The 13,830-nt window shown below is 30.2% G+C and overlaps 1 protein-coding gene across 1 annotated transcript; it reads left to right on the top strand.

Moving 5' to 3' along the window:
• Positions 1-9,713: 9,713 nt before the first annotated feature.
• On the top strand, positions 9,714-13,060 carry DWF5 (Ergosterol biosynthesis ERG4/ERG24 family). The gene is made up of 13 exons (XM_078993522.1): positions 9,714-9,956; positions 10,486-10,708; positions 10,802-10,857; positions 10,958-11,060; positions 11,141-11,206; positions 11,297-11,410; positions 11,511-11,637; positions 11,778-11,878; positions 11,985-12,110; positions 12,209-12,273; positions 12,382-12,463; positions 12,562-12,644; positions 12,761-13,060. The coding sequence occupies exons 1-13, from the start codon at positions 9,841-9,843 to the stop codon at positions 12,825-12,827; spliced, it is 1,329 nt and encodes a 442-aa protein (XP_078849648.1). The 5' UTR covers positions 9,714-9,840; the 3' UTR covers positions 12,828-13,060.
• Positions 13,061-13,830: the final 770 nt, after the last annotated feature.

Genomic DNA, 13,830 nt, shown 5'->3' with positions numbered 1-13,830 from the left:
ATTAACCCGACTTTAATATAAAAACGATATCTTAATGTTTCTAAGAAGATACTTACAAAGAACATGTAAAAAGATAGCGTAAATGACATGAAATCGACATTGTTGACTAAGTAGATAAGGAACTAATTAGCTACATATGTGGGAGGTTTATGATTATCTTTGAACATAGTTCCATTGTTGCATTCTTTCGTATGGTGTAGTCTCTTCGTACTTCGTTATAATTTTCATCGTATTTTGTGTGGCATTGAATGTGACATTAAATATTTAATATACGAGGCTGGTTATCTATGATGTGCTTAGGCTGGAGGGAGTAGCCCTCACCTCCAGCTCGCCAAGAGATGCCATCAGCTCGCCAGACCACCCCTTAAGCTTTGCTACAAGACTCGCCATGGTAAGTTCGCTATCTGGTTAGTGAGAAGAAAGAGAAATTGCATAAGAAAAGAAGGATCGTGATTGGCTATTTCCCTTTTGTGTTTTTATTTTTTCATTTTTTTTTAAATCAAAAGATTTGATTGGCTCTTTTTCATGTAATATTTTTCTTAATTTTTTTTTTTCTAAAATCCAAGTGTATATGAAGCTTAGGCAACAGGGAAAATATGATATGTCAAGATGCTAAACATGTGTTAAACATGTTATCACTCCTTATTTATAACCAATTTATAAGTTATCAATATTTTTACAATTTATAACCTATTTATAAGTTATCCATATTTTTACAATTATCTTGTTGGGAAATGATGATGAGTTCTGCATTTGGGTTTTGTCAAGAGTCAATGCATTCCCTTAAATGAAGTGTTGGTTATTTAATTGCCTTTCTAACTGTTATACTTCATGGCATTAGCAAAATGACGGCTATTGAATGAGTTGGATGGATATAATAATTTTTTCTTTAACAGGTGAATTTCATTTATTTTGTTTATTAACTGTAATTATGATTTCTCTTTACAAGATCTATTTTTATTTTATGTAATAAGTACAATCGGCTACATGCCTACATGGTTTGGGTGATTAATGGTTTTGTTTTGGTATATAAGAAAATTATTGATTTTTACTCTATTATCAACGTTTTTTTTTAAATAAGAATAATATCATGGGGAGGGACAAAGTGGATAGCTGTATATGGCTTAAATTTTTTATTATATATTTTTATTCAAAAATAAAAACATTATTATATGTAATAATGATAACGATTTTTTTTTCTTGTTCTACCTGGTCCTTTGAGAATATTTAATTCTTCATGACCGGTCCGGAACAATATGTTTAGAATATATATATATATATATATATATATATATATATATATATATATATATATATATATATATATATATATATATATATATATATATAAGTAACGTTATTTTTTTTCCTTTATAAGTATTAGTTCACATTTCTAAGTAAGCATCTTTATAGCTAGTTTGGTTGTTTTGTAAATGAATTTTTGTTATTTTTAATTAGTAGATAAATAGATTATAGTAGGTAGGAAAAAAATGCAATTCATATGGCATAACATAAAGTACAATGGGAAGTGGGAGGTTCAAGACTTCTTACAATACGTCTCCAAAAAAAAAAGCTTCATCATATGGATATTTTATGTAATAAGTACAATTGGCTACATGCCTACATGGTTTGGGTGATTAATGGTTTTGTTTTGGTATATAAGAAAATTATTGATTTTTACTCTATTATCAACGTTTTTGTTAAATAAGAATAACATTATGGAAAATGATAAAGTGAACAGGTGTACATGGTTTAAATTTTTTATTATATATTTTTATTCAAAAATAAAAACATTATTATATATACTAATGATAACGATTTTTTGTTCTTGTTCTTCTTGGACCTTTGAGAATATTTAATTCCTCATGGCCGGTCCGGAACAATATGTTTAGAATATATATATATATATATATATATATATATATATATATATATATATATATATAACGTTATTTTTTTTCCTTTATAAGTATTAGTTCACATTTCTAAGTAAGCATCTTTATAGCTAGTTTGGTTGTTTTGTAAATGGATTTTTGTTATTTTTAATTAGTAGATAAATAGATTATAGTAGGTAGGAAAAAAATGCATATGGCATAACATAAAGTACAATGGGAAGTTGGAGGTTCAAAACTTCTTACAACACGCCCCTCAAAAAAAAAAAAGCTTCATCATATGAAATGGTAGTTGTTATCTAGCAAAAGGAAAGCATCAACTTGAACTTTGCATCCTGATTGTGCTTGTTTTACTGGTGACAGTTACGTTTGTTGGGTTAGTATCTTAGCTCGTAATTATATTTGGTAAGTACTTTACCCTGTTGTGCATGATCATTTTGGGTTGCATTCCCTAAAGCAACTTGATAGGATGATTTATAAAGAGAGAGTTTATTATGGTTTATTAATATATTATATGAATAATATATTAAAAGAGAGATGATATAGTTTAATTAATATTAGACAATAATTAATTAAAAATTAATTTTGTGGCTAAAAGTCATTAATTAAATAAAGGGGACTAAAACTGTCAATTGTGTGATAGTTGAATAATGGGTTGATGGACTCCATATAAGTTGGAGTGGACGAAATCTATGGGGAAACCCATAAAAATTCGTCCAAGGCGTCTAAGGAGGGAGTCTATGGGCTGCTTGGAGCTTAAACAGTCAAATTAGTGTTTCCTTGTTTGATAACCCTAATAGTCTAACTATATAAGGACCCCTAAGGCTTAGAAAATCGGACACTTGAACCTTTGGAACCCTAAAGCTGATTTTTGCCTTCCATCCTCTCTCCTCTACATCATTATTTTGCTCTTGGTGTTTGTGAGCCATTAGATGTGTGACACTTGTAACACTAAACTTATTGAAGATCAAAGAACTCTTGTAAACATTGAAAGGTACTATCTAAACTAGTTTAATATAGATTTCGATTTCTATGTATGCTAGATCTAGGGTTTATGAGCTTTGGATGATTATCGCATGTTCATTAGACAAACTAGATCCAAAAGCTTTAGGGTTTGCATGTACACCATAGGATTGATGTAGTGCTCAAATCCCATCAGTGGTATCATAGCCTAGGCTATTTGTTTGATGTATTTGATGCTTTACATGATTATTCAAAGCTAGAAATCGAAATATCTTGGATTTGGAGGCTGGACTCCGAGTCCATATGTGAACTCGTCGAGTTCTCTGGCAACTCGACGAGTCCAAGGTTGGCTCGACGAGTCGGGGTATCAGATGCTAGATTTTCAGGTTTTTGACCTATTTTGCTGTGGGATAATTACCAAAAACATTTTCTATTGATAAAAATCCGATTTTTATTAATCTGGAGTGATTATCCTTATCAAAATAGAAGATAATTGTCAAATTAATTAGTTAATTATTGTCTTATGTGATAAACTTGATTTATTTGAATTATTTGATGAATTATCTTGCAAGTAATTGAATTATGTCAAATTTAGATAATCACCATTTAATTGATTAATTGAATTATTTGTAATTTGATCTAGATAGTTTTGAAAAGTTTCAAAACTTGCCCTCAAGTTTTGGAAATTAATTTGATTAAAATTTTAATTTTGAAATATTTAAATTCTAAACACTAATGTTTTGAAAAGTTCAAAACTTTACCTCAAGTTTTGGAATTTAAAATTTAGATTGAAAACTTAATTTTGAAATATTAAATTCTAAAACCCTAGTTTTTTGAAAAGTTCAAATTATACCATTATGGTTTTATTAAATTAGTTAAGTGTATAACTAAAAGAGAATTAATAAATCCATAATGATATGGTTTACATTTAATTAAATTAAAAGTGTAATTTATTAAATTATACCACCTAGCATTTTAAAAGTGTAAAATTCACCCTTATATTATATAAAATTAAAAAGGTCTAATATTATATATGTATAAGTAAAAAGTCAGTCTTACCGTTAGTAGGCCTCATTCTCGAAGTTGGTCTATAAGGGGTGTTTAAGGAAATTGCCTATAAAATGGCGATTGAATGAGCATCTACTCTTACTCACCGTACTCTTGACTAGTGGAGGGTCGTTAGCCAAACGGGTAGGATATGACACAACTTTCCATTATAAGTATAATGAAATATGAAGTAACTAAACACTTTTATAAATTCCCAAATCTTAGTTATTTTAGGAAAACTGTGGGATTGGTGCTAATCCATGAAATTTCACATTGCACCTTGTTGGTCGATTAGTGGAGCGTAATGGGTAGTTTGATGTTTATCATAGATCAATTGAGCGTGTGTTGTTAACCGGCGCATTGGTTAGGTGATTTGTAACATCGAGAGTACCAAGCTAATTTGCATGATTATCCACAACTTGTTTGTGATCATCGGCATCACAGTCACAAGCTTGAAGGGCACAATCAAGATTTAAACATGTCATTGAAAAGTTCAATGAATCTCAAAAGATCTAGGAGTTTCAATTCATTTAAAACTTAAATTCCTTTTCGTTTTTCATGGTGGAAATTGGTAAATCGTCATTTACCTACCTTCAAATATTCTGCAATTTAGATTACGGCATCCCTCTTCCATATTGTAGGATATTGTGTTTGGTCGTAGCATTGATATTTCATTTGGATGTTATATCAAGGATTCCAATCAACCAACTTGAGTTTCTCCCGTTTTGTAGATGTCTAACAATTATGGTCTTCCTAAATCTATAGAAGATGATCTTCCGCGATTGGATCGTGGAAATAAGAATCATGCTTCATTTCCTCCACCCCCTCCAATTGTTCTCCCTGACCCACAAGCTCAAAAGCTTGAAAAGTTCAAGCTCACTCAAGCCCTCTTGGCAAGTAAACACGAAAATGGAAAGTCTATGTGTGCACACGTCTTAGAGATAAAGTCACACATCGACAAGCTGGGAATGTTAGGTGTTGTTGTCTATAAGGAGATGGTTGTTGACTGGGTTCTTCAGTCGCTTCCTGACTCATATAGCGAGATCGTAAGAGAGTACGATATGATGGACCATGACGTGACCCTCATTGAATTCACATATTTGCTTATTGCTGCTGAATCAACAATGATTTGATGTGCTGGACAAGCAAATTTGTCTGGTGGGTCAGTGTCCCAAGCTTCCATGGACACTGGCGACACTGGAAGTTCAGAAAAGTCTTCTCTTCCCAATGGAAATGGATTGGCTTTGGTCGAACCGTTTGACCGGATGGTAAAGAAAAGGGCTAAATATGAAATTGTCCCATGCGCCATTCCAAAATAGTCCATTGCTTTTATTGCCAAAGGAAGGGGCATTGGTCACGAAGTCGTCCTGAGTACCTGAGAGATCTAAGAGATGGGAGAGTCAAGACTTATGGCTCTACTTCAGGTATAGAATCCACTATCTAACTCTATTAAGTTCCTATTTTAGATTCTTAATACATGATGTGATAAGATTACATTTTGATGTTTTGTAGGATCGAAGAAAAGAAAGGAAACTTAAAGGAAGAAGTGAGCTGAATCCGATCACGAAGAAATGGATTTCGATCGCATGATTCGAAGATTAGATTTTTGAGCTGCTACTTTTAGATTTATGATAAACTGCTTAGGAATATATAATAGCATAGTTTTCTTTTAATTTGCTTTTTAAGTACAAGTTTTTCCGCGTTTTGATAAATAAAATAAAATTTGATATTGTCTTATTTACATATTTCCTTGCAATGGCATGTGTGAAAATTGATGTTTTTGTATTTATATTATGAGTAATGGATGTGATTCTTTATTATGTTATTTGTGGGTATGTTGAGAATTTACCAAATAAGGAAAGGTTCTTTTCGCCTGAGTTTCAATTGGACATAAACTTGGAATCATACGACTTCTATCGTATGATGAATGAGAACCTTCATATTTGGAAGATTAAGACTAATTTCTTGACAAATAGTCAAGTGAAGGACTAGGAGAAATGATACACAATGTTGTGCACTGGTCAAGTCCACCACAAAAAACAATAAGATTATTCGTGATGATTACTAAAAGTCTAGTAAATGTGGTTATGCTTACAAGATTAAGTATAATTTTGAGTCATTGAAAAGTTTCAATGAATGACAGAATAAATAAGAAGAATCAAATAGGCAGAAATATAAAAGTTTCTCCAATCTGAAAAGATGGGAGAGTACTTTAATATCATGTTTTATGATCATCTTGTTGATTATGAAACCATATTACAATTAATCCTCTAAGGACACCTTAGTGCACTAGTATGGCTAAGAAGAGGAATCAGAAATTGTTGAAATGGTTAAATCAGAAGGATGAATCATACTTTGTTCCAAAATCAAATCTTAGAGTTATACTCCAAGATTGTGACGTAGGTGACACATCTTAATAAGTTTAAACACACTCATCAAATGTGAAGCATAAAATTGTTTTTTCTTACTCTTGCACGTTTGAAATTGGTAAATTGTGATATTTTGGATAAGACAAATACCAACTAATACCAGTTGTGTGTAGTGTTCGCCTTGATAAGAATCCTCGATAACTCTTGAATATTTGGTTGTCAATAAATGTTTATTGACAAGAGGGTCTTATATGTCAAGAGGTTAGTGGGAGTCTAAATGATCTTGAAAAAGTTTCAAGAACAAATCAAGAATAAACCTAGTTAAACACTAGCACATAACTTGAGGTTTGTAACCTATCGTGTTAACATATTCTTGTTTCTGTGTTATTTCAGTAAAGTTGATTATGCATATGAGTTCTACGAGTTCTCAACAGACTGCATAAGACAAGCACCTTGTTCAATGAAAGTACATTGACTAGTATAGGTGAGCTGCTAAATAACTTGGAAGCAATGGTGAGTCCCTTGATGGCAAGAAATTAAGAATGAACAAGTTCTATCCATAAGAGTTTGGATTTGTCACAAACCTTGTCTTATGATTATGGTTATGACAAATTCACATGGATAGGAACACATACACCATAAAATCTAAGTGTCATAAGGTTTCTCTCCTTCATGAAAATGATTGTGAGGAAACGATTTCACTAGGAAGATTTTAAGGATATAGCGATTATGTAAATTGCATTCTCAAATTCAAATATGATTACGACATCCCTCTTCATAGTTCGAATTGTGAGATTTAGCAATTAGTTTGAACATTCGAGAATTATTGTTGTAAGTTCTAGAATTGTTTAGACACGCATGTGAGTTATCTAAGGAAAGGTGTATGAGTTTGATATGCTTAGATAAAGGCTTATCGAAGAATATCATATTTGAAATATGAACTTTGGAAGTCAATAAGTATTGCTTTCTAGAAGTCCAACTGTTTTCTGAATACGTGTCAAAACTAGTGGGAGCATAAATGTTATGCTGGTATTGATATAATCATCATGTTAGTGGGAGCATGATTATTATTTCAAGTGTTGTAAGTTAGCAATATTAATTATAGGAAACAAAAGGTTTCACTTTGCAAAGTTGTAGGGGTTAAAAAGTTGTTTTTCTGTAAGTAAGAGAGAGAATATTATACTTCATTTGAAAATATAAAAGGTTGGATCGATAAATTTTATTTAAATATAGTCAAATGACATATATGGATGTTATGTTGAAAAGACTCAACATATAGGAGTTCTACATATGACAATATTATAACAAAAAATTGATAAAGTATCACGTTTTTCATTATGAATCGTGTCCCATACGCTTCGGGTATAGGATCAATTGCATATGCTATAATATTCGAACGTTCTAAAATTTCCAAATGCCTAGGGCATTAAGAGGGAAAAGGACTAGAACCGGATTTGACTAAATTAATTAAACAACTGTCAAGGACAATCTAAGGTTCGGCAATGATTGGTTCCTTATGGACACCTGGATGTTATGAGTCTTTTATTTTATTAAATTCCATATTATATTTCAATATAATAATTGCAAAAAATATAATAATAAATTGATATCAATTTTATTAATGAACTTACTTTTTAATTTCAAGATTTCTAAAATCAAAGTTCATTAGTTTCTTTTATTTATTTAAATTTAAAAATAAAAAACATATCCATTATAATAATTTATTATTATTTTTTTATTTTATTATAAATTCAAAGTTTTTAAATATTTTAACATTTATATATAATTTTTTTTTTAAAATTAACTCATGTAATATATGGATCTCACAGCTAGTTATATAATATGATCCAATTTTTTTTCCATAGAATTTAACTATTTTTTTTTAAAATTTAATTAGACTTTGTACAACAATTTTCAGACTTTTGTAAAACTTTTTTTTCTTTTACTTTTTTATAAAAAAAGCATTACTACTTCTTTTTTTTTTTTTTTTTTTTTTTTTTTTTTTTTTTTTGCATTTTTTACAAATTTTAACAACATTTTCAAACATTTTTACAAATCTTCACAACCCTTGTAAACCTTTTTACAATTTTTTAACATTTCATACAATCTTTTTTATTGATCGAAACCCATAGAACTAATTATCACAAAAGTATATCAAAATCCATAGAACCAACTATCACAAAACATAAATCAAAAACCACATAAACAACTTTGTTAAGAAAATAGAAAGAGAAATTACACATATGGAAACCCATAAAACCAAACCAATATAATCATATTGATGGAAACTTATATTAAAAAAATTTACAAATTGATAATACAAAAGTTACATGAAAGTTTATTTAAAACGATTTTAAAATATTGTAAAAAAAACTATAGAAATGTTTTAAAAAAGAATACACAAAGTTATAAAAAAGTCTTACACCCTATTCTTGAGTTTATTATTTATTATTTTTTAATTTTTTAATTTTTTTTAAAGAAGTAAAATGAAGGAAAATATAAAGAATGAAAGAAAGAGGAAGAAATAAAAAATTAGTAACATTTTCTTTCAATCTTTTTCATTTATCTCAATTTCCCTCCTAATCATCTCAAAAATGAAAGAAAATAAATATTAAGAAATAATTTTTTTCTTTCCTTCATTTTCCTTTATTTTATTTTTCTTAAAGAAAACTCAAGAACACTATTCCTTTATTTCTCATCCTAAAAAGAACTCAAAAATACATTTTTTTTCTGCCCTCTTTAAAAAGCTCAAGAACATCTTTTTTCTTTTATTTCCTTCCCTTTCTTTTCTTAAAATAAAATAAATAAATAAAAACTCTTGAACGGGATGTTAAAGAATAAAATATAAAAAAGGTTTTAAAATGTTACACTAAAAGTTGTAAAAATTTTAAAGTCTGGATCAAATTTATAACAAATTTTAAAATATAAGCTGAAAGTATAAAATTTAAAACATATATACTATACAATTCTTTTTTAAAATAAAATATCAATTCATTATCAAATTCATAAGAAATATTTAAATAGATGTTGCGGGTAAATAAATAATAAGTTGTACTATAAATCATTTTTGAATCACAAAACTATAGGATTGAAAATAGTAATAGTGAAAAAAATATTGATTGCCGTTTTTAAAATCAGTTTGTTACCGATTTAAAAACATTAAAATAATAGTTTTCCTAAAAGGATGATTAATCCTATTATTAAAAAAAAAAAAATTATATATAGTTTGATCTTTTAGAATTTACTAACACAAATGTATTGAGGTAGCATAGTCAAAGGGTCATGAAATTTAATACATGAAAACGATAAATATAAAAACGAAAGGCAAGTTATGTTTTGGTGTATTAAATTAGCATATACATAGGATGATTTGGTGAAATTATCACCGCTGTCTAATTGTACCCTACACTTTTATTTTTATTTTTATGCCCACCTGATTTGGTGGAAGTCGTTCCACGACCACGAAGCATATCAAGTCTTCGCGTCTTCGCATTCTCTCTCTCTCACTAAACACAAACATCTTGTCACTCTCCTCTTTCCCCCATCGTACTCTGCATCTGGTGAAGAAAATGGGTGCAACAGATGCAGACTCCGCGAAGAAGAAGGAGATGGTTCATTCTCCGATTCTAACTTACTTCTCAGTCATCACTCTTCTCTCCACTTGCCCTCCTTTCGTCATCCTCCTGTAAGTTCTCACCTATCTTTCTTCTTTCACATCTTTTAACTTCTTTACAACCAACATGAAATCAGATCTTTATACTTACTCTTTCTGTTTCTTTTTTCGTAAAAATTTTAACTTTGTTTCTGCTCCTTGATTCGATCTTTATCCATATAGATTTTAATTCAAAACGATAATTGTATAATTGTATTGTAAATTGAGAATATTTGAAGCCGACGATTTTTGATGAATCTGGATCTTGTCTTGTAGATCTCTGTGCTTCCATGGCCTTACGAGAGCATGCATAATCGATTCTCTTAGTTTTAAAGTTCACATTCATCATACTTCTCAATCACTTACACATCAAAAACTGATTTTCAAAATAAAAAAGATACAGTAGCTTGTTGTCAGTGTTTTCTTAACTATCATAGAGTAATGAATAATGAGTTGTCGCCTGTAAATTAACCTGACATTATAACTTAGCTAGTTATTGATAACAATGAAAACATAAAAGAAGACATCGATGGATTTAACTAAACTTGATTACTTTTTACAGATGGTATACAATGGTACATCTAGATGGTTCTTTACTACACACATTCAATTATCTCATGGAGCATGGATTTGAAGGGTTTGTGAACATATGGCCTAAACCTACTGCTATCGCATGGAAGATCATTGCTTGTTATGGCCTCTTTGAAGCAGCCCTCCAGCTATGGTTACCCGGGAAAACAGTTGAAGGCCCAATATCGCCTACAGGCAATAGGCCAATCTATAAGGTACCAAATCAACAACATCGACAATTTCACACTATAACATTAAATAGATTTTAAGAATGTTTCAAGAATATATATATATTTTTTGTGTTTCAGGCTAATGGTGTGGCAGCGTATGTGGTGACACTGATTACATACATTAGCCTTTGGTGGTAAGCTTAAAATGTTACAATAATCGTTTTTTTTTTTCTTCTTACATAAGTTGAGGTTGCATCTTTGACCTACAACTACCTATTCTTTTTGTATTTTCAGGTTTGGGATATTTAATCCGACAGTTGTTTATGATCATTTGGGAGAAATATACTCCGCCCTCATTTTCGGAAGCTTTGTCTTTTGTATATTCTTATACATAAAGGTGAGCATGATACATGATGTCACATATCATCAATCATATACTATATTTATTCTTCTGACACTTGTAGCTTTGGTTTACAGGGTCATGTAGCACCTTCTTCCACTGATTCTGGTTCATCAGGAAACATAATATTCGATTTCTATTGGGTGAGTTTCTGTGAATTTGTTTCTGTTTACATGAATGAATATCAAGAAATGTTGTTCTGAGTATATGTTATGCTTGATGGGGTTTAATAGGGCATGGAGCTTTATCCTCGAATTGGAAAGAATTTTGATATCAAAGTTTTCACCAACTGTAGATTCGGGATGATGTCTTGGGCTGTTCTAGCTGTAACCTACTGCATAAAACAGGTATGCAGTTGAAAACCATTAATTAATTTACTATTTATCCATGCATGATTTGAAGCAATAGAATCATTGATTGATAAATTTGCAATCTATTTTTATTCAGTATGAAAGAGATGGGAAAGTGGCAGATTCTATGGCTGTAAGCACATTGTTAATGTTGGTTTACATTACAAAGTTCTTTTGGTGGGAAGCAGGGTACTGGAACACAATGGATATTGCACACGATCGAGGTAAATATATTGCTATTATTTTTGTACACGAGTTGTATGATATATATATATATATATATATATATATATATATATATATATATATATATATATATTCTGAAATGTATATATATATATTTTTTATTGATTCTTTTTGGTAGCTGGATTTTATATCTGTTGGGGATGCTTGGTTTGGGTTCCTTCTATATATACTTCCCCTGGCATGTACCTTGTCAATCATCCTGTTAATCTTGGAGCTCAGGTTCTTTTTTTAATTTTTTGTCTAATGTAAATTAATATTTTGAACAGTTTATTTTCATGTATACATCATTTTTTAAATTGTTTCTGTGTTGATACAATACAAACAGCTGGCGATTTCCATCCTAATAGCAGGAATTTTGTGCATATACATAAATTATGACTGTGATAGACAAAGGCAAGAATTTCGTAGAACAAATGGCAAGAGCTTGGTTTGGGGGAAAGCTCCAAGCAAGGTAACTTGTTCAAACTGTCAACTTTTCTGTAGTGAAATTAAATTATTATTATTAATTTTTGATATATTAATAGTAAGATATATTCGGTATTATTACAGATAGTTGCATCATACACTACAACCAAGGGGGAGACTAAGACCAGCCTTCTGCTGACTTCAGGGTGGTGAGTTGGCAGTGGCTAATTGTCACAAACTAGATCACCATTCCGATTCCGATTCTGATTTTGATTCCGATTCCCATGAGATGATGATGTTTTTTGATGTTGTTGCAGGTGGGGTCTATCTCGTCATTTCCACTATGTACCTGAAATTATGGCAGCGTTTTTCTGGACAGTTCCGGCCCTTTTCGATAATGTAATTTGATTACTTGAATATGATCTTTATTGGTGTTGTTATAGACTTGTAGTAGTCTAAAGAAAGGAATCTTGAATTATTTAATTTTGTTTTTGCAGTTTCTTCCATACTTCTATTTCGTGTTCTTGACCATCTTGTTGTTTGATCGAGCCAAAAGAGACGATGATAGATGTCGTTCAAAGTAAGCATCCTTCCCATTCGTGTTTTGTTTGATTGAAATGTTTTCTTTTGAGAAAATAAAATAATAGAAGTAATGATTTTGATTTTGATTTTGGATTTGATTTGGGTTGGATGCAGGTATGGTAAGTATTGGAAGACGTATTGCAACAAGGTTCCATATAGGATCATACCAGGGATCTACTGACATGGAGATATGCAATGTTCGTGTGTATTTTTATGAGAAAAAAAATATATATTGGTATTTGGTTAGTTTTGATAAATTATTGAACTCAAGCCCTTGATAGTTTACGAGGGGTGTTAAATTATTGATCTTAAGGTCTATGTATGCTGTTTTCTGATGATATTTTATGAGGGGTGTTACACTAGAACGTAGCATTAGCAGTATGGAATGAAGAAGTTGCTTGTTCGGTTGTTTGATTGTCTGAAATGTTGAAATTATTAACACAAAACTAGTAGTTCTAGAAAGTACTTTAATCTTTGTCATAATTCAGTACAAGATTTCACTTTTTAGTAAGAATATACTTCAATTTTTTTTAAAAACTAATGTTAATATTCTATCTAGAAGTATATTATGCTCTTCTATTGGTACGTTTAATAAACCTTGGTTATTTTCTTTCTGTAATCAACTTTTCGTATCGAGTCTTCTTACACTTTTAAGTATAATTGGTAGAGCTACAATGATTTTAAACATCATGACGCTGGCTTAATGATAGTTATTTGATCTATTTGTCTTGGCGAAATATGAAATATCCAACTTTAATTTAGTAGCTCTCTTTTAAAAGTCATATTATTTGATGAAATTTGTTTTAGCGTATGTTTGATTTGTAGAATGGTTGTGAACGAGGGTTTCACATTGATAAGAGGGTATGGTGGTTTTTTCCGGGTTTACCGTTAAACCATAAAAATAATGTAAACAAAAATTAAAATCAAGAAGAGTAAACTTACAAGGAAGACTATGAGAAGGGAAACAATGTAATGTGAACAAAAATTAAAATCAAGAAGAGTAAACTTACAAGGAAGACTATGAGAAGGGAAACAATGTGCAGCAGCAACTTCTTTTTTTATTTATTTATTTATTTATAAGGGATATAATATGAAGTGCTTGAAAGAACTAGGAACTTAAGAGATAAGCTAAGAGAATCGGAAAGAGAGTGTTTAGAGAAACATGAGGGAAATAACAATAGAAT

Source organism: Lactuca saligna, chromosome 5 (genome assembly GCF_052625555.1).
Source record: "Lactuca saligna cultivar CGN05327 chromosome 5, ASM5262555v1, whole genome shotgun sequence".
NCBI classification, from domain to species: domain Eukaryota; kingdom Viridiplantae; phylum Streptophyta; class Magnoliopsida; order Asterales; family Asteraceae; genus Lactuca; species Lactuca saligna.
The sequence above is the reverse complement of the archived record's forward strand: the minus strand, read 5'-3'. Positions and strand labels throughout refer to the sequence as shown.